The 19,004-nt window shown below is 41.6% G+C and overlaps 1 protein-coding gene across 5 annotated transcripts in view; it reads left to right on the top strand.

The window, feature by feature from the left end:
* CREBBP (CREB binding protein) overlaps window positions 1–19,004 on the top strand; it is a 96,886-nt gene that overhangs the window by 55,482 nt on the left and 22,400 nt on the right. For 2 of the 5 annotated variants that reach the window (XM_058035233.1, XM_058035228.1), the window contains 14 exons: window positions 847–1,089; window positions 1,727–1,826; window positions 2,287–2,433; window positions 2,887–3,004; window positions 5,504–5,696; window positions 5,800–5,853; window positions 7,039–7,163; window positions 7,693–7,881; window positions 9,303–9,722; window positions 10,334–10,513; window positions 10,741–10,927; window positions 14,761–14,879; window positions 15,080–15,319; window positions 15,776–15,864. In XM_058035233.1, the coding sequence (XP_057891216.1) occupies window positions 847–1,089; window positions 1,727–1,826; window positions 2,287–2,433; window positions 2,887–3,004; window positions 5,504–5,696; window positions 5,800–5,853; window positions 7,039–7,163; window positions 7,693–7,881; window positions 9,303–9,722; window positions 10,334–10,513; window positions 10,741–10,927; window positions 14,761–14,879; window positions 15,080–15,319; window positions 15,776–15,864 (2,404 nt within the window). The remainder of the gene's footprint in view (window positions 1–846; window positions 1,090–1,726; window positions 1,827–2,286; window positions 2,434–2,886; window positions 3,005–5,503; window positions 5,697–5,799; window positions 5,854–7,038; window positions 7,164–7,692; window positions 7,882–9,302; window positions 9,723–10,333; window positions 10,514–10,740; window positions 10,928–14,760; window positions 14,880–15,079; window positions 15,320–15,775; window positions 15,865–19,004) is intronic. The other 3 variants (XM_058035230.1, XM_058035229.1, XM_058035234.1) reach the window with 3 other exon arrangements.

The raw sequence follows: 19,004 nt of genomic DNA, 5'->3' as shown, positions 1-19,004 counted from the left end.
CACCAGGGAACATGGTATTACTTAGAATGGCAACTAAAATGAGAACCAGAATGCAAAATTTTGTTCTCTTCTGGATCAAGTAAATAGTACTTTTCCCTATTGTTTCCATTTCCTGTCTAAGGGAAATGACTCCTCCATACACCTGTGTGGTGGGAGAGGTTGGTTGGTTGTGGTAGCCATATAGGTTAATGAATACCTAAACATCATCTAAATTATTTACCAGGGTTCAACCCCTTACTGACTCTACAACTTATTTTAGATGTAGCCAGTACAATCTAAGTCTAAGACTCCTCAGGGTTTTTCATATCTCTAAGTAATTTGGGGTTTAAGGTAATTTGGCCTTCAGAGGATTCATCTGGTGACTGCTCGCAATGAAAATTTCTACCAACAGATCTTCAGTATTACCTTTGTGTCCAAGGACACAGTGTTTCTGCTGAACTCAGGATCTCTGTTCTGGAGCCAAATATTTTGACCTAAAATGGGATTGATGGGAAAGAGGGAAGTAGAGGAATTAAATTTTTTTTCCCCTTTAGTTTACTGTCCCCAAGCATGAAAATCCTATTTAGCCTTATGTAGGAGCCTGTACTATATATCTATTACGAGTAATTATGGGCTTATCTGTCTGAAATTTACAGCACTTCTCTTTAGACTGCATGGAATAATAGCCAGGGTGGGTTCTGTCCTGTAGAATCAAAGGCTGAGTTTTCCCACAGTTGTTCTGTCCTCTGGCAGAAAAATATCTGTATCATAGAATATGTGCATGTTCTGGTGACTCTTGGCATGACTGGTTTTACTCCTTATTCCCATTGAGTTTTAATTTTTTCTTATCCTTTCTCTTCTCTGTAGCCCTTTTAGGGTCTCCAGCAGGTGGGATCCAGAATTCCATCGGTTCTGTTGGCACGGGCCAGCAGAGCACTCCAGCACTAAGCAATCCCAACCCAATTGACCCCAGCTCCATGCAACGAGCCTATGCTGCCCTGGGGCTGCCATATGGCAACCAGCCCCAAACACAGCTGCAGCCCCAGGTCCAAGGCCAGCAGCCAGCACAGCCTCAGGCTCACCAGCAAATGAGGACCATTAATGCACTGGGTAGGTGGAGAAAAGACCAAGAAAAAAAAGAGTTAAAATTACTGATGTTGAATTGTAGCATAGTCTGGTATTTTGTTTGGTCAGAGTAGTGACTGTCTGTTCATGTTGTTTAGTAAGTTAAAAGTACACTATTTATATACACTACCATTCATTTCCATTTGAATATTGAAAGTTTTGAATGTAGTGCTTTTGACAAATAGCAGGAGTTTAAGTTTCTGTTAAAATATAGCTCATTCTGTTAAAATATAGCCCATAGCTCATTCTCTGACGTGATGAGACAGAATTTCTGAAGGATTTTTGTTTAACAATTGTTCCCTGTTCCAACAGATAATTCTGTCTCAAATACTTTATTTTTTGCATCTTAATTGCTAGTATTACCTTCTTTAAAGCTTGTTGATCTAATCTTAAGAGTTTATGAATTTAAAATTTTAATTGATTGATTTTTGTAGTTCAGACTGAAAGTAACTTGGTTCCATAAGTAGCCATGTATGTACAGCACAGCAGGTATTGTTATAAAAATACTTAACCTGATAAATTGCTTCTTTAGTTAGCCAAGTGGGTCAGTAAAGTGCAGTTTTGTCGTATTATTGTCAAAATTGTGAACTGTGTACCAATGATGTTTAATTTTGTCCCAAAGGAGCCAACCAGATGAACCTTCCCGCAGGAGGAATAACAACAGACCAGCAACCGGGTCTAATTTCTGAAACTGCTCTTCCAACATCCCTTGGGACAAATAAGTAATGCACACATTTTCATTCTTGCTCAATTAAACATTTATTTCCATGTTTATGAAAGTAAATAAGAGCATGCTTTAAAAAGTGATTGTCTTGGCATGGAGATGGACGTGTACAGCTCTGCTCTCTCTCCTGTTTCAGTTCCAGAGCTGCCACTTTGTGCCTCCTGAGAGCCCCACAATATTTACTGCTTTTAAATGAAGTCCCAAAGGAAGAATATTTTTATTTTTAAGTTCATAGTTGTGATTCTTTACCATTCTCATTGTGAATGTGCCTTGTAAACTCCTGAGCTTTGCTGCTTTAGGGGTTGCAGTTTGTTGATGCCAAAATTTCATTTAAGAGAATGTTTAATGCAATCGCTAAAACTGATGAAAGCAACAACTCAAAAATTACTTCAGGCATCAAACCTATAACAAAACTCTGCATTCTGGTACTCTAACAGTCCCTTTCCTTTTTATTTCAGCCCACTAATGAATGATGGCACAAACTCTGGCAATGTTGGAAACCTCAGCTCAATGCCAACGGCTGCACCTCCTTCGAGTACCGGGGTAAGGAAAGCATGGCATGAACATGTCACTCAGGACCTGCGCAATCATTTAGTGCATAAACTGTAAGTATTCACCAAGGCTGCCTTTTTCTCAATGTTTTTAAAGAATTTCAATACAGTAGTTCTGCTATTAAGCTGAAAAGAAAGTTACCAGTAGTGGTTCTCAGGTGCTGGGACACTCAGGATGAGTTGTTACCTTTAATCCTCCTCTTCAGTTTGTTCTTCGTGCTCATTAAGGAGTGGGCATGGAATTAGTTTCTGTTGCTAGTAAATTTGCTCTGCTGTGGTGAACAGTTATTGAGACTCCAGACTGTTAAGCCTCACTTTATTTTCATAATTTCATTTGTTTTAATCTTGTGAGAAATAGTAAAATACTAATTTTTTAAAGCATTTTGATATGCTTTTACATATCTGATGTGTAAGGAAACATCCAGGGTGATTATCATAAAGCTGTATACAGATTTTGAGGTTTTTTTCTGAAGATCTTTTTCTATTATTTCTGCTCTGTCCTTGCAGTGTCCAAGCCATCTTCCCCACTCCTGATCCAGCAGCACTGAAGGATCGCCGCATGGAGAACCTGGTGGCTTATGCCAGGAAAGTGGAAGGAGATATGTATGAATCTGCTAATAGTAGGGTATGTGGCTTCAGTCCAACATGTCACAGAACAGTAGTATCACAAATCTTAGAAGTGTAAAGAAAACCCCAGAGAATCATTTCACTGCCCTCTTCATGAGGAAAGTTGTGTTTTCTGTCTGTGACAGTGTTTGGCTAGTCCCAAGCCGTGTAATTTATGTCGCTCCAAGCTAATTCAGCTCTAGACACCATCTCCATCCCTACTTGCATGCTCCTGAAATGCAAGAAGCTTGGAGCACAACTTGCAGTTCTTGATGTTTTCCTTACTGACTTCTTCCCTTTGTGAAAGTCTCTGTAAGCAGTAGTTTTAAATTTTTCTTAATGCCTCTTTTCCACTGGAGGTTTTCTCTAGGACCCAGTGCTGTTCCACTGCTTACCTTCCACCTGTACTGATGGAATTAATTCTCCTTTACTCTGCAGCACCAGGAGTAGTTGGGCTAAGACATAAGAAGTCAGTTTGGCTTCTTTGTGGATGGGAAATAAACCCAGAATTGCTGTTGTAGTTCACAATTTTTGCTCTTTTGCTCTCTGCACAGAGATGTCAGCTCAAATATCTCTTACTTGAAGGGAGCAAAACCCTGCTGATTGACAGGCTGAGAATATGACATGGTGGTAATTCTACCCTAAAGGAGCCACTCCCTGGAAGTTTTCATTGGGAAAAGACAACAATATTAGTGCCAGTAGTAACAGCCAGCAAGATCCTACCTGATCAGAAACTTGAGATCCTTTCTTAAACAAGGGAGGAGCATCTAAAGAGAGCAGTTAGTGGCATTTCAGGTGATAATCAGATGATCCAGTCAGACATTTCTGCCTCTCTCAGCCCACCTGCCAGAAGAGCTGGAGATGGAAATGCAGGTTTTATTTCCTAGAGGCAGAGAGGCAGTGGCCATTCTTACAGTGCTGCTCAGTAACCACATTGTATCCTCCTTGTAGCTACACAGAGGTTGTTTACAAGGGAGACCTGGGTGTGCTCAGCCGTGGTTACCCTGGCAGCTTTAGACACCAATTTTAGATAGAAGGAGGATTTCATGGTCACACCTGGCTGTCTAAATGCCTTCTCAGTAAGGATGAGCATAGCAAACTCCTGACTGTAAAATGAAATGCCTTCTGACAGACAAACACCCAGAAGTGTCTTCTCCTCACCCCTCAAAACAGCTGTCAGAGCCTCCTGGCCAGAAGTTTCTGTTATTGGAATTTATCTAATGTATTTGGCTCCAAGCAGTGCACTTGGAAGAGGGCAGCAATTCAGAATGTGTTAACGATGCCGTGAGGAATTACATCCTTCCTTTTGAGGAGCTCCTGTTCTACTTTGACACTGAAAAACATATTAGTGGGAGGCATCATTGTAAGGAGTTTAATGCTGTTCTTGCAGTTGTGCTCCTTGTGAACACTGGCTTTGCAGTGGGAAAGCAGCACAATATTAAATTTACAAATAGGAGCTTACAACTGAAGTGGCTTGAGAAGGGGAGGGGCTGTAAAGCTTTTAAACTGGACAGCAGAAAGAGTCTGTGCTGATTTTTGAGAAACTCTGAGGAGAGAAGTGACCTGAAAAACAAAGCTTTATATTGCATGACTGGACTTCCTTAACAAGGCTGCTAAGGAATACATATATCATATTAAGTTTTCAGAAATTATTTAAATCTTGCTGGAATAACAAATTCTGTGCTCTGTGTAACCCTGGGTTCTGTGAGCATGGTGGCCCCACAAATAAAATGTAGCCTTGAGGGTTTGTGGGGTTTTTTTGCCTTTAACAGGTGCATAATCACTTGGCAGATGTGTGTCCAGCAATTCTTGACAAGCAGAATTTTCAATGTGGTGTGCACTGTGGCTGTCTTATTGGATCTGTTGTCAGTGTGGGTTGAGTAAAATGGATTTTTCATCTTGTACAGATACAGTGTTTACTTGTCTCTGCATGTGAACTATTTTTCACCGAATTTTCTCCATTCCTTTGAGGTTTTGTCTGGTTTTGTTTATCCCTTGCCATGATTGTTGATAGACTCTTTAGGAAAAGAGCAGCTCTTTTCTTTATGTAAAAATTGATCTGTGCTTAACATCTGTCTCCTGAAAGTTTATTCAGTGTAACACTGTGTTGGGAATATCTTTTTCTTTTGTCTGTGAATTAGTGGAAATGTTCATTATGAAAATAACATTTAAAAATCATTAACACCTAGAAAATAATCACAGCTTCCTGGGTTTTGCTGAAGCAACAGAGAACCTCCAGCTTTCTCCTTTGCCTGCTAATTTACTCAGAGTAGGCATGCAGGGTAGCCATAAACAAGTGTAATTTCTGGAAGGTTTTTTTTTCCCTGTTCTGCATTAAAACAGAAAAGGCTGTCTTAATTTACAGGATTCTGAAAATAAATATTTCTTTTTCAATTAGGCAGGTGTATACATTAAAAAAACAAAAAAAAAAAAAGCCCAACCCAAAACCAGATGATAGTATTTAGGTAGACTGAATGACTTTTGCTGCTGCTGATTATTCTCTGTTTTTCCCTTTTAGGATGAATACTATCATTTATTAGCAGAGAAGATCTATAAGATACAAAAGGAGCTAGAGGAGAAGAGGAGATCTCGTCTCCATAAACAAGGGATGCTGGGGAACCAAGCAGCCTTACAGACCCCTGGGCCCCAGCCTCCAGGGATTCCCCAGGTGGCTGCTGCCATGGGCCAGGCACAGCCCGTCAGGCCACCCAGTAAGTGCTGCTGGAGCTGCTTCTCAGGAGTCTCTGGACTCCAGCAAATCCTGAGGTTGTGTTTAGAACTGGTTTTGCTGACCTTTCTTGTGCTGTGTTGCAGATGGGCCTATGTCCATGCCAACCGTGCCTATCAGTCGTATGCAGGTTTCTCAAGGTACCTGTTTTCCTCTCTAATTGCAATTTGTGGGTTCAGAATAATTGTTGGGGGTGGGAAAGGTGATCTTATGGTGGGGTTTTTTGGTGTTGGGAGGGAGGAACTACAGGAGCTGCCTTTTTTCAGCATTGCTCTGTGTGTCAGGGCAGTGCTAACAATATGGAGCCAGCACTTTGCTGGGGATTGGGAATTAATTCAGTGCTTCCAAAGAGAGGACAGCTCAAGCAAGAATACTGTGGATAATCTCATTTAAAGCACTGTAAAGGGAGAAGGATTTTGGCATGTTTTCATCACTTAATTAGCCAAAAATACACCTGTAGCTGGAAACACAGCACATTAGTCCTAACATCTGTGTAACTAATGATAGCCTTTCTTGGTTTCTGCTGGAAAGTGCATCTAAAAAAGCCTTGGAGCTTGTTCACAACACTTGTTATTACTCACTGAGGCTGCTGTGAGCTCATGGGTGGTTTTTTCCCAAAAAACAAACCCATTTCTTTTAGGTGCTTCAACTTCCTTCAAAAAAGTGTCCTCAGCTATTTTATTTCTTGGTTCAGAGTTAGTACTAAGTCAAAATTTCTGTTGAAATGTCCTTGGGAAATAATTTTAAAATTCATTTGAATAGGAGAACAAGTTGATAACAAGTATAGCTCCATAATTACAGCTTTAGACAATTTTTTTGGAGGGATTCGATGTTTTGTAGGAAGAGCACAACCCCTGTTAAAGCATTTTGCCAACTTTTGTCCTGATTTGAGGCTTGGAGTTGCCTTAATACATCCCATATGTATTTTTATCATATTTACTTCAACCATTTCAGGTTGAATAAGACAACCTTATTTCAGGTCTGAATAAGACATTGCTGTTTCAAAGCAAATGCCTGATTCTAAGAAACCATCCTAAGGTATTATTTATAAATAGCATCCTGTCTCTGCAGATCATGCAGCATCTAGTCTTCATATTTTGCATTTAATTTCTTTTTAAAGACACCAAAAATTGTATTTCACCCTAAGTAGCATGGTTCTAAACACTTCTTGCATCTTGATTTGTCTGTTTAGTCAAGTAACTAAAGGATAAAGCCACAGGGTGATCGAATTGCAATCATAATAACTGTTAATTTTCTAGTAGAATATAGATCCATCAATTGTGCTGACTTGTTCCTAATGAGTTGTTTTGGGGGTGCATTTGCAGGAATGAATCAGTTTAACCCCATGTCCATAGGGAATGTACAGATGCCCCAAGCACCGCTGGGACCGCGGGCGGCGTCTCCGATGAACCACCCGGTGCAGATGAACAACATGGGCGCCGTGCCCGCGGTTCGTACCCACACCCTGCCCACCCCAGCCCACCCCTCACCCCCTGGCACTGCTGCAAGCTGTGGGATCATTTCATGGGAATGCAGCAAATGTGACAGGCCTTTATCGAGGTGTTTGTTTGCAATATTTACTTGTTCCAAAAACACCGCCCGTGCCACAGGTGCAGTAATCCCCAGCAATCTGGGGAAGAGCATCTACTGTCTTTGCAGTATACAAACCTTCTTTGTTCCCACATGAAAACATGTTTTTATTCTTTAGAAAAACAAAAATATTTTTAGTTTCCCTGGATTCTCTCTGTCAACCCAGGGAACAAAACAGAGTTAGCACTCTGAATGTTACCTGTTAAAAATAGTGAATTCTGTGGTGCAAATGCTGAAATGATGGGCATATGCCCACTTCCAGTTAGTGTAATTAAGCCAATTTTCCTTTTTATTTTTTTCCTATCTTTTGATTGTTTTCAGTGTATTTTTCCTTTGTCCTGCTCCATAGTACTAAATGGTAATTAGTTCATCTGGGTGTTAATTTTCAGATGGCAATGTCTCCTTCCCGAATGCCTCAGCCACAGAACATGATGGGAGCTCATTCCAACAACATGATGGGTCAGGCTCCTACCCAGAACCAATTCCTGCCCCAAAACCAGTTCCCAGCATCCACTGGAGCTATGAATGTGAACAATGTGGGCATGGGTCAGTCAACAGCCCAGGCCGGGGTGGCACAGGTGAGATGGATTCTCTAAGATTTATTTGCTATTTATTATTTTGCTGTGATTTATTTGCTTATTTGTTTATTTGTATTTCTATATCCATTTTTTGATGTAGTCACCCCAATTTTGGGGGACCCTGGGTTACATCTGCCTTCTTCAGAAGCTCTTACATAACTTATCGACATCTGTTAATGGGGGCGCAACGCCCTGCAAGTCCTGATTTAAATCCCTTAAAAATGCATGCTGAGGAGATTTTTAGGGGAAATATCAGAAATCAGTTTATGGGATGCCTATGAACATATGTTTGGTCTCTGTGTGGACCGGAGTAGCTAACTTTAAATGTAAAATTATAATAAAGTGATTGGGCAAGATCTTCTAAAATTTGTTTTAACTTCTTTGCTTCTGGAGAGAAAATTGTTAGGTTTTTCCTGTAACATTTTTCTGTTGCAGTAGTGGTCAGTGAAGTAGCAGATGTGCTTATGATACCAAAGTATCTGCTTTTCCAGAGGGAAAGGCTTGTTGTTTAAGTCAGAGCCCAAGTAATTTAGGCTAGTTAAAACCTCCAGAGTTCTGAGAGATTACTTAGATCAGGTTATGAAGGGCTCTGTCAAGCCAAGTTTGGAATATGCTCAGGATTGGAATATCTACAGTTTCATGGGCCCCTGGCTCAGTTGTTTGACTGCCTTTGTGGTGAACATTTTTTTTCCCAATGCATTTACTTCTGTAAAACTGCCTCTGTAAAGACAATATAGAAGTGTATTTTAAATTTGAAACCTCATCTGCAGGAAATTAACTGATTTGTATTTCTAAGAGTAACAGTTACATTTGAGGATGGAGTATTCTTTTTTATCACCAGTCATCTGATGCAGTCTTCAGTAAAATGTATCACTTAAAGGTTTAAGTACATCCGGAGTACTTTATTGTTGCTGCTCTGAAAAACAAATCCCAGGTTTTCTGAAGCATCTTGAGCAGTTTGATTAGAATTAAAGAGAATACAAAAAGATTCTTCTTAAGTCTTGCTCTGTGCAACTCCAGCATTAAGTGTGTTGACCTGCCCTCTAAAGAAGAGCTGCATCAGAGTCCTGGCCTAAAAATGGGTATTTGCTCAAAACCATTTTGTGTCAAAGCCTGACCTTTGCCCAGCTAATGGCACGATTTAGAGGCTGCCTGTGGGTTTCTGTGTTACTGGCATTGGGAGGATTCCCTCTCTGTGGCAGTGGAATTAATGCAGGACATGCATGGCACAACTGGATCTGGGAGAAAGGTCCTTGAGAGCTGATGGCAGCGATGACAGAAATCAGAGCAGTCACTTGCAGCAGCAGCCTTTGTGCTGATCTGCTTGCACTGGCAGCATCCTGTCAGAGAAGGCTTCAGGGCTGTGATTGAAGGGATAAATGTGATTGCAGGCTCTGTAAGAACTCTGTCTCTCTCCCCAGCAGGGGCAGGTTCCCAGTGCTGCTCTTCCCAACTCCATGAACATGCTGGGGCCGCAGGGCGGGCAGCTGCCGTGTCCCCCGGTGAGCCAGCCCCCCCTGCACCAGGGCACACCCCCGGTGTCCTCTGCAGCCGGGATGGCCCCGATGCAGCACCCCACCCCCCCGGGAATGACTCCTCCCCAGCCAGCAGCGCCCACCCAGCCATCCACGCCGGTCTCGTCCTCGGGACAAACTCCGACCCCGACGCCGGGCTCTGTGCCCACGGCCACGCAGACCCAGAGCACCCCCACGGGGCAGACTGCGGCCCAGGCGCAGGTGACACCGCAGCCACAGACCCCTGCCCAGCCCCAGTCTGTGCCAACCCCGCAGCCAGCCCAGCAGCAGCCAACATCTGTGCAGGCACAGCCACCCGGCACTCCAGTAAGTACCAGCCAGCCCCTGTGCCTTGTGTCGTGACATGCCACGAGTGTCCCTGTCTGTAGCACCATGTCCTCGATGTGTAGAGCCCATAGCTGTCCATAGCAGCTTCTGCTTTAGACCAGGGGGTTGCTTAGAGGTGTGTTAAATGTGTGTGTTCAGATGTTCTCAGCATTGTGTGAAGGAGGGGGGGTTGAATGGCCGGACTGCTCAAAGTAAAATTGGCAGCAGTGTGCAGAAAGATGAGGTGTAACAAGGCCTAATGCTCTGTTTGGCCATAATCAGAATCTTTTCTGATCTTGAGATTTGCATAGATTTTTTGCTTTTAAGATACAGCCAGGGCAAATGCACGTTTCAAGGAATGTACAGTGTTTTACTGGGCAGGTGTTTTCTCTGTAAAAGAAGCCTTTTTGGGGCAGAGTTTTTCCTTGGCTTCTCCTCTGTAAAGCAGAGTTATTAAATGTGTAATATCAAAACTTGGCTACAGTGACCTGTATCCATGTTCTGCACTGTTGTAGAATATCATCTCATGTCTCTTTTGTGCTGTTCATTTTTAGTAAAGGAAAATATTTCTATATATGCAGTGTCTTTCTTTTGTACTGTTTTTACAACAGCTATCCCAGGCAGCAGCTAGTATTGATAACAGGGTCCCCACCCCTGCCTCAGTTGCTAGTGCTGATACGAATTCCCAGCAACTAGGACCAGATGCACCAATGCTAGAAAGCAAATCAGAAGTTAAAACTGAAGAAACTGAGCCAGAGACTAGTGAGACACAAGTGGAAGCTAAGACTGAGGTAAATGAGATTCTCTACAGCTTAACTGAAAGCAGTGATAGATATAAAAGCACTTAATGATGTGTCTGACTCGGTGAGCTAAGGGGCGAGAGGAGGGTCGTTACTGCAAAGTAACTCCTGAGGAAAGCCATGGATGGAAAGTGCTTCAACAGTCTCAGACTAATATTTTGATGGCTGAAGTTTGGGTTGTAGATGTAACAGTACCTCTTGTTGCATCCTTTCTTAAGGTGGAGGAGGATTTACAAGGAACTTCACAAATAAAAGAGGAAACAGATGGAACGGAACTGAAGCAGGAGCCAATGGAGATTGAAGAAAAGAAGCCTGAAATTAAAACTGAGGCTAAAGAGGAAGAGGAGAGTGGCACTAATGGAACCACTTCACAATCCACATCACCATCTCAGCCCCGCAAGAAAAGTATGTGTGTGAGCACTGAGTTCCCCTGTGTGCTTTGCTTTCACTAACATTTGCTTTCCACAGTCTCAGCTCCTGCTGGGAGGTTTGTTTTACACTTGTGTTTCCAGCACGTGGAGCTCTGGGAGATCAATACTCTGTAACTTCATTTTGAAGGTAGCATTCCTTTAATGTTCCATGAATCAGGTGAGAAAAGCAAGTCACTGTGCCCTTGATCTCAGCAGTGCCTGCCCAGAAGGGCCAAGGCAGTAAGGCAGTGATTGCTGGAGGAATTAAATACATAAATCCCTCCTTGTACATCTTGGTGCTCTTTGAGAAGAGCTCAGTGCAGATAAGAGTGCTTTCAGTAACCAAGGATATCCATTGCTTTTCTTCTCCTGTGAAGAGGCTGCACACACCACCTTTATCCTGAGTTTTGTCATCACTTTTCTGAGAATCAGGCACTTGACCTCTCCTGATCCTGTGTTCCTCCTAGGCTGGACTGCTGCAAGAGGCTTAACATTTATTTTAGAGTCCTGTGTTTTCAGGACTTGAAAGTTTTCAGTGTAGTGTTCATTTGCTCAGCACTCTCTTAAATTAAGCTGCAGTGTCAGCACAGATTGAGGTGTGACTGCATCTGTACTCAAGGGAACTTCATGGTGCTGCAGGTTATATAAATGTTTGGGTGCCTTGTGTTAGTAAGAAATAAATGAGATTATTAAAGCAGAAATATATTTCTCTGCTTGCAGTGCAGGCTTTGTGGCAGGCTGCAAGATAAGTTTTCAGACTCAAAAACCTTAGCAGTTTTGAGACCTCTGTTTTTTGGCATCTGCTTTATTGAGGTGATGTTTTCTGTGGTTAGGTTTTAGTTTTCAACCAAAGGGAACCTTTCAACATGCTGCAGATGTCTAAAAAAATCTACATCTCCTTGATGTGCTTTGGGTTGCATTTTGTTACTAAGCATAACCTTTCTGTAATAAATCACTATAAAACACTTTTCCCTGCAGATTGGTATTTCCAGCTGGCAGCAGAATGGGGCACCCAAACGAGAGCCCACTGCAGAACCACCTGGCAGAGCCTTTTCCAACCCAAATGTAACACAGGGAGTGGAAAAAAAAAGCTTATTAGCATTTCTGAGCCAGTGATATTCCCAGTGGAAGGAGTCACTGCTGCCTGGTAGGAATGTGCTTGCACAGGGAAGGTTCCTGCAGAGGCAGTTCAGGCTGGGTCACCACATATTCCAATTCCTCCTTTGGTGACACAATTTTATCTTGGAAGCTTTGTCACCCAGTAACTGTGTAGTGCAAAGCACGTGCTGTGTGGGCAGGTACAACCACAGACATGAGTTTAAAGGGTGGCATTTTCTCACCAAGGAGTTTGTTCAATGTTAATGGAGCTTTGGTATTAAAATGCTGAATAAACCAAGAGGTATTGGAGAGTAAAACAACTGCCAAGTGTGCTGAAGGGATAGGTGATATTTTAAAACTACTGAAGAGACTGATCAGGAGTTTTGCATGGGTTGCAGAAGTATTGGAAATTCTTCCTCCTTCCCATGCAGGCACATTCCTGAGGGTCATCCCACAGTAAGCTGGGACATAGCAGGCACTGAGGGGACTTTGTGCTATAATTTAGCAAGCTGAGCCTTTTTTTGCCTTTTTTTGGCTTTTTTTGCAAATCTAATGTGAGCAAGAAAGGAAGGTAATGGTTCCTTGCCTTGCAGTCTCAAAAACCCACTGTAATACTCATTTGGGCAGCTCCTGTCTCCTTGTAGGTGGCAGCTTAGTTTGACCTTGAGGATGAGTTTTACTGGTTCCTTCACTTCTTTGTAAGGCATAATGGAAAACTTGCAGGAGCTTGGGTTTGAGGTGTATTTGTGTGTGCTGTCCTTGTAATTTTGAAAGTGTCTTATCTTCCTTTAGGAAATTTCTCCTTAGTAATCATAAGCAGACTTGCCTTTGTTTGAAAAAGGCAAAAAACTTAAAAAGGTAGCATTGTACTGTTCTTTGGTGGGTTATACGTCATTGTGAGTCAGGCAAAGATCCCATTTTCTTTTTACCACCCACACATCCAAGACAAAATGGGATAACTGGATGCCAGCTCCTTGCAAAGGTCTTCAAGCTACTGGAGGAGAACTGAGAGCATTTAATTTTGGAAAAAGGAGAGTGGGAAAAACAAAACTTCCTTGTAAAATCCATGTACAGGGAGATGCTATGATCAAATGTGCTGGTATTAGTCATAATCCTTAGAGGCAGAGCAGCTGAAGATGAAGGCAACGTTTCTGTATGGTTTTAGGTAAAGTAATAAATTGAAATAACAACTAGATTTTCATTTTGATTTTTTTTCAAACTTCAAAATGAAAGTGGGTTATAAACTTTATCAGCAAAGATAATTAGGCTTTAAGGAACTTGGCAAAAGTCAAGCTGGGTCTCTGTAGTTTGAGTTTAAAATAAGATTGGATTTACTGTGAAGGATTCTGTAGCTTAGTGCTATGTTATTATAGGAGAAAATTCTAAAAGCAGTGTCAAGCAGGTAGTCAGAATAGATTATTAAAAGGTACTTTTTGACCTTTACATTTCATTAAATTAAACAATTCAGATTATCTCTTTATGAAATATCTGAATCAGAACAGTAGGGAATGCTGTTCCTCATTAATGGAATTTAATATTTATTTCTGTTTTTGAGGACCCCATCATATAATGTGCAAGAGTTGTTTATAAAACTTTGGAAGTCTATAGTAGGGAAAAGTGCCTGCCTGTATGGGATTGATAAATATGAGAGAGAATTGCCATTTTGTAGGGAGTGAGATTGTGGCAACAGCTGAAGTGATCATACAACCAATGGAGTAGTCAGCTTAATTTGTCTTCCCTTTTTTTGTGTGTACTCTTTAAAATAATGGATTTTGATCTAGATGTCCCATAAAGCAATTTATATCATACCAAAATAACATTTGAGTGAGAAAAGCTATGATCAGCCTCAAAGGGGTCACTGAGCCCTGTTGATTCAAGTGCTTTTAGCAGAATTAATTGCTCCATTTTATTGGTATTGTTCTCATTTCATCCAGGTAGATAAATATTAGATGCCATCCTGCTTTCCTTAGTTGTCTTTTTTTCTCAATGATAGGCATTCTTCCCTATTTAAAGACACTGTTCCTAAGGAAATAAATGTAATTACACTGCAGAGATGTTCAAAGAGCTCTCCAAGTTATCATTATTTTTCAGAAAATGTATTGCCTTTTTTTGTCCTTGTCAGCCACTCCTGAAAGAATCATGGCTGTTGCCATGCCACTGTTGCCAAGTGGTGGCATAGAAATCTGGAAGTATTAACACTTTCAAAATCAATTAAGGATCCATCAGAGCAGGACTGTTTGCACACCGTGGCCAGGAGAATTCCTGTGCCAGCTCTCAGGACATCTGGTCACTCTCTGTAGAGCTGGCTCCTCACCCCTGCCCACTGTAGAGGGTTTTGCTGGAGGAATCTTGGCTTGGAAATAGTGAGCAAGGTTAGAAGGGAGGGAAAATTATGCTCAGTCGCTCCTTTGAGGAGAAAAGGTTCATTCATGTTGAAACAATTGATTTAATTTGATTCTTTGTAAGTTTTGAGGGTTTTTTTAATGCTACAGAATATGTATCATGATGGGCTAGAGTTGTTCCCATATCCCTATTTTGGGAATATCTCTGCTGTGATCTGAGTGAATACAAGGCTGTGTTTGCCTCTTGTAAGTGAGGTTTTACCTCTGATCAGGAAAACCCTTTGCAGAGTTTTACTTAATGTATTTCTTTGGGGGTTTTTTTTAGGGGATTCAAGAAATTAGAAAACAAAGAGGGCAATTTTCTAACCTTTCTGACTTCCATTTCCAGTTTTCAAGCCCGAGGAGCTGCGCCAGGCTCTCATGCCCACGCTGGAGGCTTTGTACAGGCAGGACCCAGAGTCCCTTCCCTTCAGACAGCCTGTGGATCCCCAGCTCCTAGGGATTCCGGTGAGTTGGCGTTAAAAAAACCCTATAAAAATATTCTCCTACTTTTTAAATTTATTTATTTGTTTTTAAATATTCTCCTATTTTTTATCTTTGCCAGGTAAACATTTTCCCTTTTTTCAACATCTCGAAAAACCTAAAAAAAAATTGAAAAATTCATGGTTTTCACCTTAAAAAAATCAGGTTTTTTGGTGTTTTTCCAGGATTATTTTGACATTGTGAAGAATCCCATGGATCTGTCGACCATCAAGCGCAAGCTGGACACGGGGCAGTACCAGGAGCCCTGGCAGTACGTGGATGATGTGTGGCTGATGTTCAACAATGCCTGGCTCTACAACCGCAAGACTTCCAGGGTCTACAAGTTTTGCACTAAGCTGGCAGAGGTGTTTGAGCAGGAGATTGACCCAGTCATGCAGTCCTTGGGCTACTGCTGTGGGCGCAAGGTGGGTGTCCCAGGGAGTTCTTCCCAACAGCCCAGCTGCAGTCAGCACACAAAGCTTCAGCTTGGGGACTTTGTTTTTGAAGTAGAAATGCTGAATGGAAGGGTTGTAGGAAGTTTGGTTTTGTTATAAATATGTTCGGGGCTAAAAAGGTCAATAGCAGCTCTGCCCTTCTGTTATTATTGTTGTGTTTTTCTCCCTCAGAGGACATCTTCTTTAGTTATAAGTAATATTAAAATAACTCCCTGGTTTCCCATGTCCATAAAGCAGAGGTGAAAGGGGCCAGCTGCTTTTAGAGTTGATGATTGTCACCAGATTGAGAGGGCAGTGCTGGTAAATTCACAATGGCTGGATGGCTGTGGCAGTGTCCTCTGATACCCACAAGCCTCAGTTTGCTTTGTAGACCCCTGCTGAACAAAATCCCCCATGGTGAAGCTGCTTTTCTCCCTTGTTTTGCAGTATGAGTTCTCTCCCCAGACCTTGTGCTGCTATGGCAAGCAGCTGTGCACCATTCCCCGGGACGCTGCCTACTACAGCTACCAGAACAGGTAAGTCCCTGAACCCAGGATTTCCCTTTTTCAGCAAGTCAGATCTCTTGTGAGTTCTCTGCACATACAGAGGATGAGGAGGATCTTTAACTTTTCCTTCCCTTTGTCAGCCCAGTCAGGCAGAAGTTCTTTTTTTATCTTTCCACGCTGTCCTTTTGCAGGTGACTCTTTGTTTCTCTGTGCTGCAGTGTGAGGCACTCTGTTCCTCAGTGCTTGCTCTTAGCCAGGCTGCCCCATGAAATGCTTCAGTGCAGGTCAGGTTGTCCATGTTTGCCATAAAATCAGGAGCAGGGCTTGCTGCAGGGAGGAGAGCAGGACTGCAGAAAGGCACTGGGAAATCCTGTTACCTTGTTCTAGGAGAATTGTGAAAATATGCAGGTTTCTTTACAAGTTAGTGCCAGAATTTGCCAAGTAAAGGGTGCAGTGATTGATTGCAAGATTTATGTTTCCCCTTCCTAGTCATTGCTTCATTATATTTAAATTAGCTTGGAAATAGCATTAAAAACTACCCAGAGACTCCATGAGAAGCTGTGAAAATTAAAATTTCTCTCATTTTTTAATTAATATTAGGATGTGGTGTTTCTGTTATTATTAATAAACAATTGTTAGATTAATTTTCCATTTAAGGCTTAAATCACCAGTGTTAAAATCACAAAGCAAACTCAAAACTTGGCTTTAATTTTGATTTCTTAGATGATGTGTGTCTTCCTCCCCAAATAAAATACAAATGGGCTGAGACAAAAGCTTTGTATTAAATAGGGAAAAGAAAGTTATGAATTGCTTTCCAGAGGCTTGGCGGCCTCTAAGCCTTGCCAGCTGTGAAGTCACAGAACCAATTCAGACTTCCAGCACTTGTATTTCATTTTTGGGCCACCTCTTCTCTCCAAACATGCTCTTGGGAAGCTCTCAGCCTGTTGAGCCCCACTCTGGAGCAGCACAATATGGGAGAGGAAAATGTCATCCCACCTCGTGTGGAGGGCCTTGGGTGGCCTTTGAGAGGCAGAAAGTATTGACAGGCAGGAATAAATTCATGAGCTCTCATAAAAAGTTTTATACAGCCACTGTGGACTCTGAAAAGTCAGGCTAAAGAGAAATAAAGCAATTAAAATGTATTTAAAGAGACACTTCAGTACTGGCATTGGGGAAAAATAACCCATACCCTTAAATGCTGGTAAAATTTAAAATACTTTTCATGTTATGCATTCTGTATTTGGAAAGAGTAGTAACTTCAAATTGAAGGGCTCATTCTTCTTTCAAAAGTGCCTTCCCAGTTTAAGTTTATGTTAAATCCTTTGGATTATTCCATGGAAGGAAAGGTTGGTTAGTAGCAAGAAGTCCAGGGTGAGTGGAGCAGAGGGTTCCTCTGCACTGGGGGCTGTAAAATTCCCCTTTTCTGCTCATTATAAGCATGAAAGTCCATTTAAGTCTTATTTTTCTGCTCATCCAGTTGCCTTGAGAAGGGGGGTAAGGGTTTGTGGTTTGGGGTAGCGTTGAGTTCAGGAGGAGTGTGAGGTTTTCTGTTTCAGGCCCACTAAATGCAGTGATGAATGATTAAGGCTTTCAAAAAGATATTTCTAAACATAATCACCATATTGTTAAATAATAGTCCATTTTGCATAGAAACCCCCTGTTCATCAGCTCTAAACCACTCAAATTTCCTGGGACAGTGATCTTCAATGTTCTTAAACAAGTAATCAAGTGAAAAACAAATTCCATGCTTCCAGCAGACCTTTAGTTGGTCAGATGTTCTTGAATTTTCCATGTACAGAGCAGGCAAAATTGGCAAAATTGTATGCACTTAAAGTCCAGAGTATCACATGACTAAATTACAACTAAGAATATTTAGACACCATTGAATAAATGAGCTCAGGCACTACAGTTCAATCATTAAGGTAATTATTTGGTATAGAACCATTCAGATTCCATAATAAGGCAGAAATTCAGGTTGAAGTGTTGAGAAAATGTGCTGCATGTGTGAATATCCAGTTGAGAAAACCAAGTGCTGTTTCAGGTCAATACTGCCATTCAGTTATGAATTTAGAATTGCCTTTGCACTGAATTACAGTGGGGAATTCACCTGTTCCTGTGAGATTGAGCATTTCTGGACTTTGCTGTTGAACCATAATGTTGCTCTTTAATAAACAGGAGTCCCCTGAACAGTCTGCATTTGAAAAGCTTTTCATGTTTGATGTGTTGCAATAAGTGCATTCTTTGGGGTTTCTCTGGCTGCTGTAACTACAATATTGTGTATTTTTATGGGTTTTGCTGAATATTTGTGGTGACATGCAAAAGGCAGGTCTCTGTTTCTGAGGGTCCACATCCATAATAAGTTACAGCTATTGCTTCACCTTGGTTATTTTATGGACAAATGTTCATGATCTTTAGGTGATTCATTTTCACTGTACTTCAGTTTTTATTTCCTCATTTTAATATCATGGATTAAAGCTTAGAGTGCTTTGAAAGCCCATAAGTTATTCTGAAAATGGATCAGAATTAACATTTTCTGGGACTGTTTAAATGTAGCAAATTATTAATAGGAGCCTTGGCTATGGATTTTTCTGCCTTCACTCTCCTGTATTTGGGTCCTCCTGATGTTCAGTCCTTCCCAATCTGACTCCTGAAATGATGAGCAACTGTGTTAGTAAGGAAAATAGTGGTGGGGGGGTTTAATTTAAGAAAAATTGAAAGAAGCACATTATAGGGAAAAGAGAAATGGATGATGTGTGAAAGGATATAAACCTCTGAACCTCTTATGTTTGGATTTTTAAAAAATTCTTAGCTGCTATGTTATCAGTTTAGGGATGGGTAGTGAGGGGTAAGGGAAGTCAGTGGAAATGAGATGTGCTGTGTCTGTGCACTCCTGAAAACTGAAACCCTGAAACCACTCCTGACACCCTCCTCTCTAATAACCACAGTGTATTTATCATGCCCAATGATAAATTAGTGGAATACATTTGTTTTTCCCCTGGCCTTGCTGTGTTGCATTCTCAGCTCCCAAAGCCTGGTTTTCCCTGGGAGGATGATGTGTTTGGCGCCAGGGGAGTGCCCTAGGAGGAGCTGGGTGCAGTTTCAGGGGGGTTAGGCTGGCAGGGGTTCCCTGGCAGTGTCACTGGCGTTGGGTTAACTGGAACCAGCCCTTC

This window comes from Melospiza georgiana, chromosome 16 (genome assembly GCF_028018845.1).
Source record: "Melospiza georgiana isolate bMelGeo1 chromosome 16, bMelGeo1.pri, whole genome shotgun sequence".
Taxonomy (NCBI): domain Eukaryota; kingdom Metazoa; phylum Chordata; class Aves; order Passeriformes; family Passerellidae; genus Melospiza; species Melospiza georgiana.
Note: the sequence above shows the minus strand (reverse complement) of the source record. Positions and strands in the feature narration are given on the sequence as shown.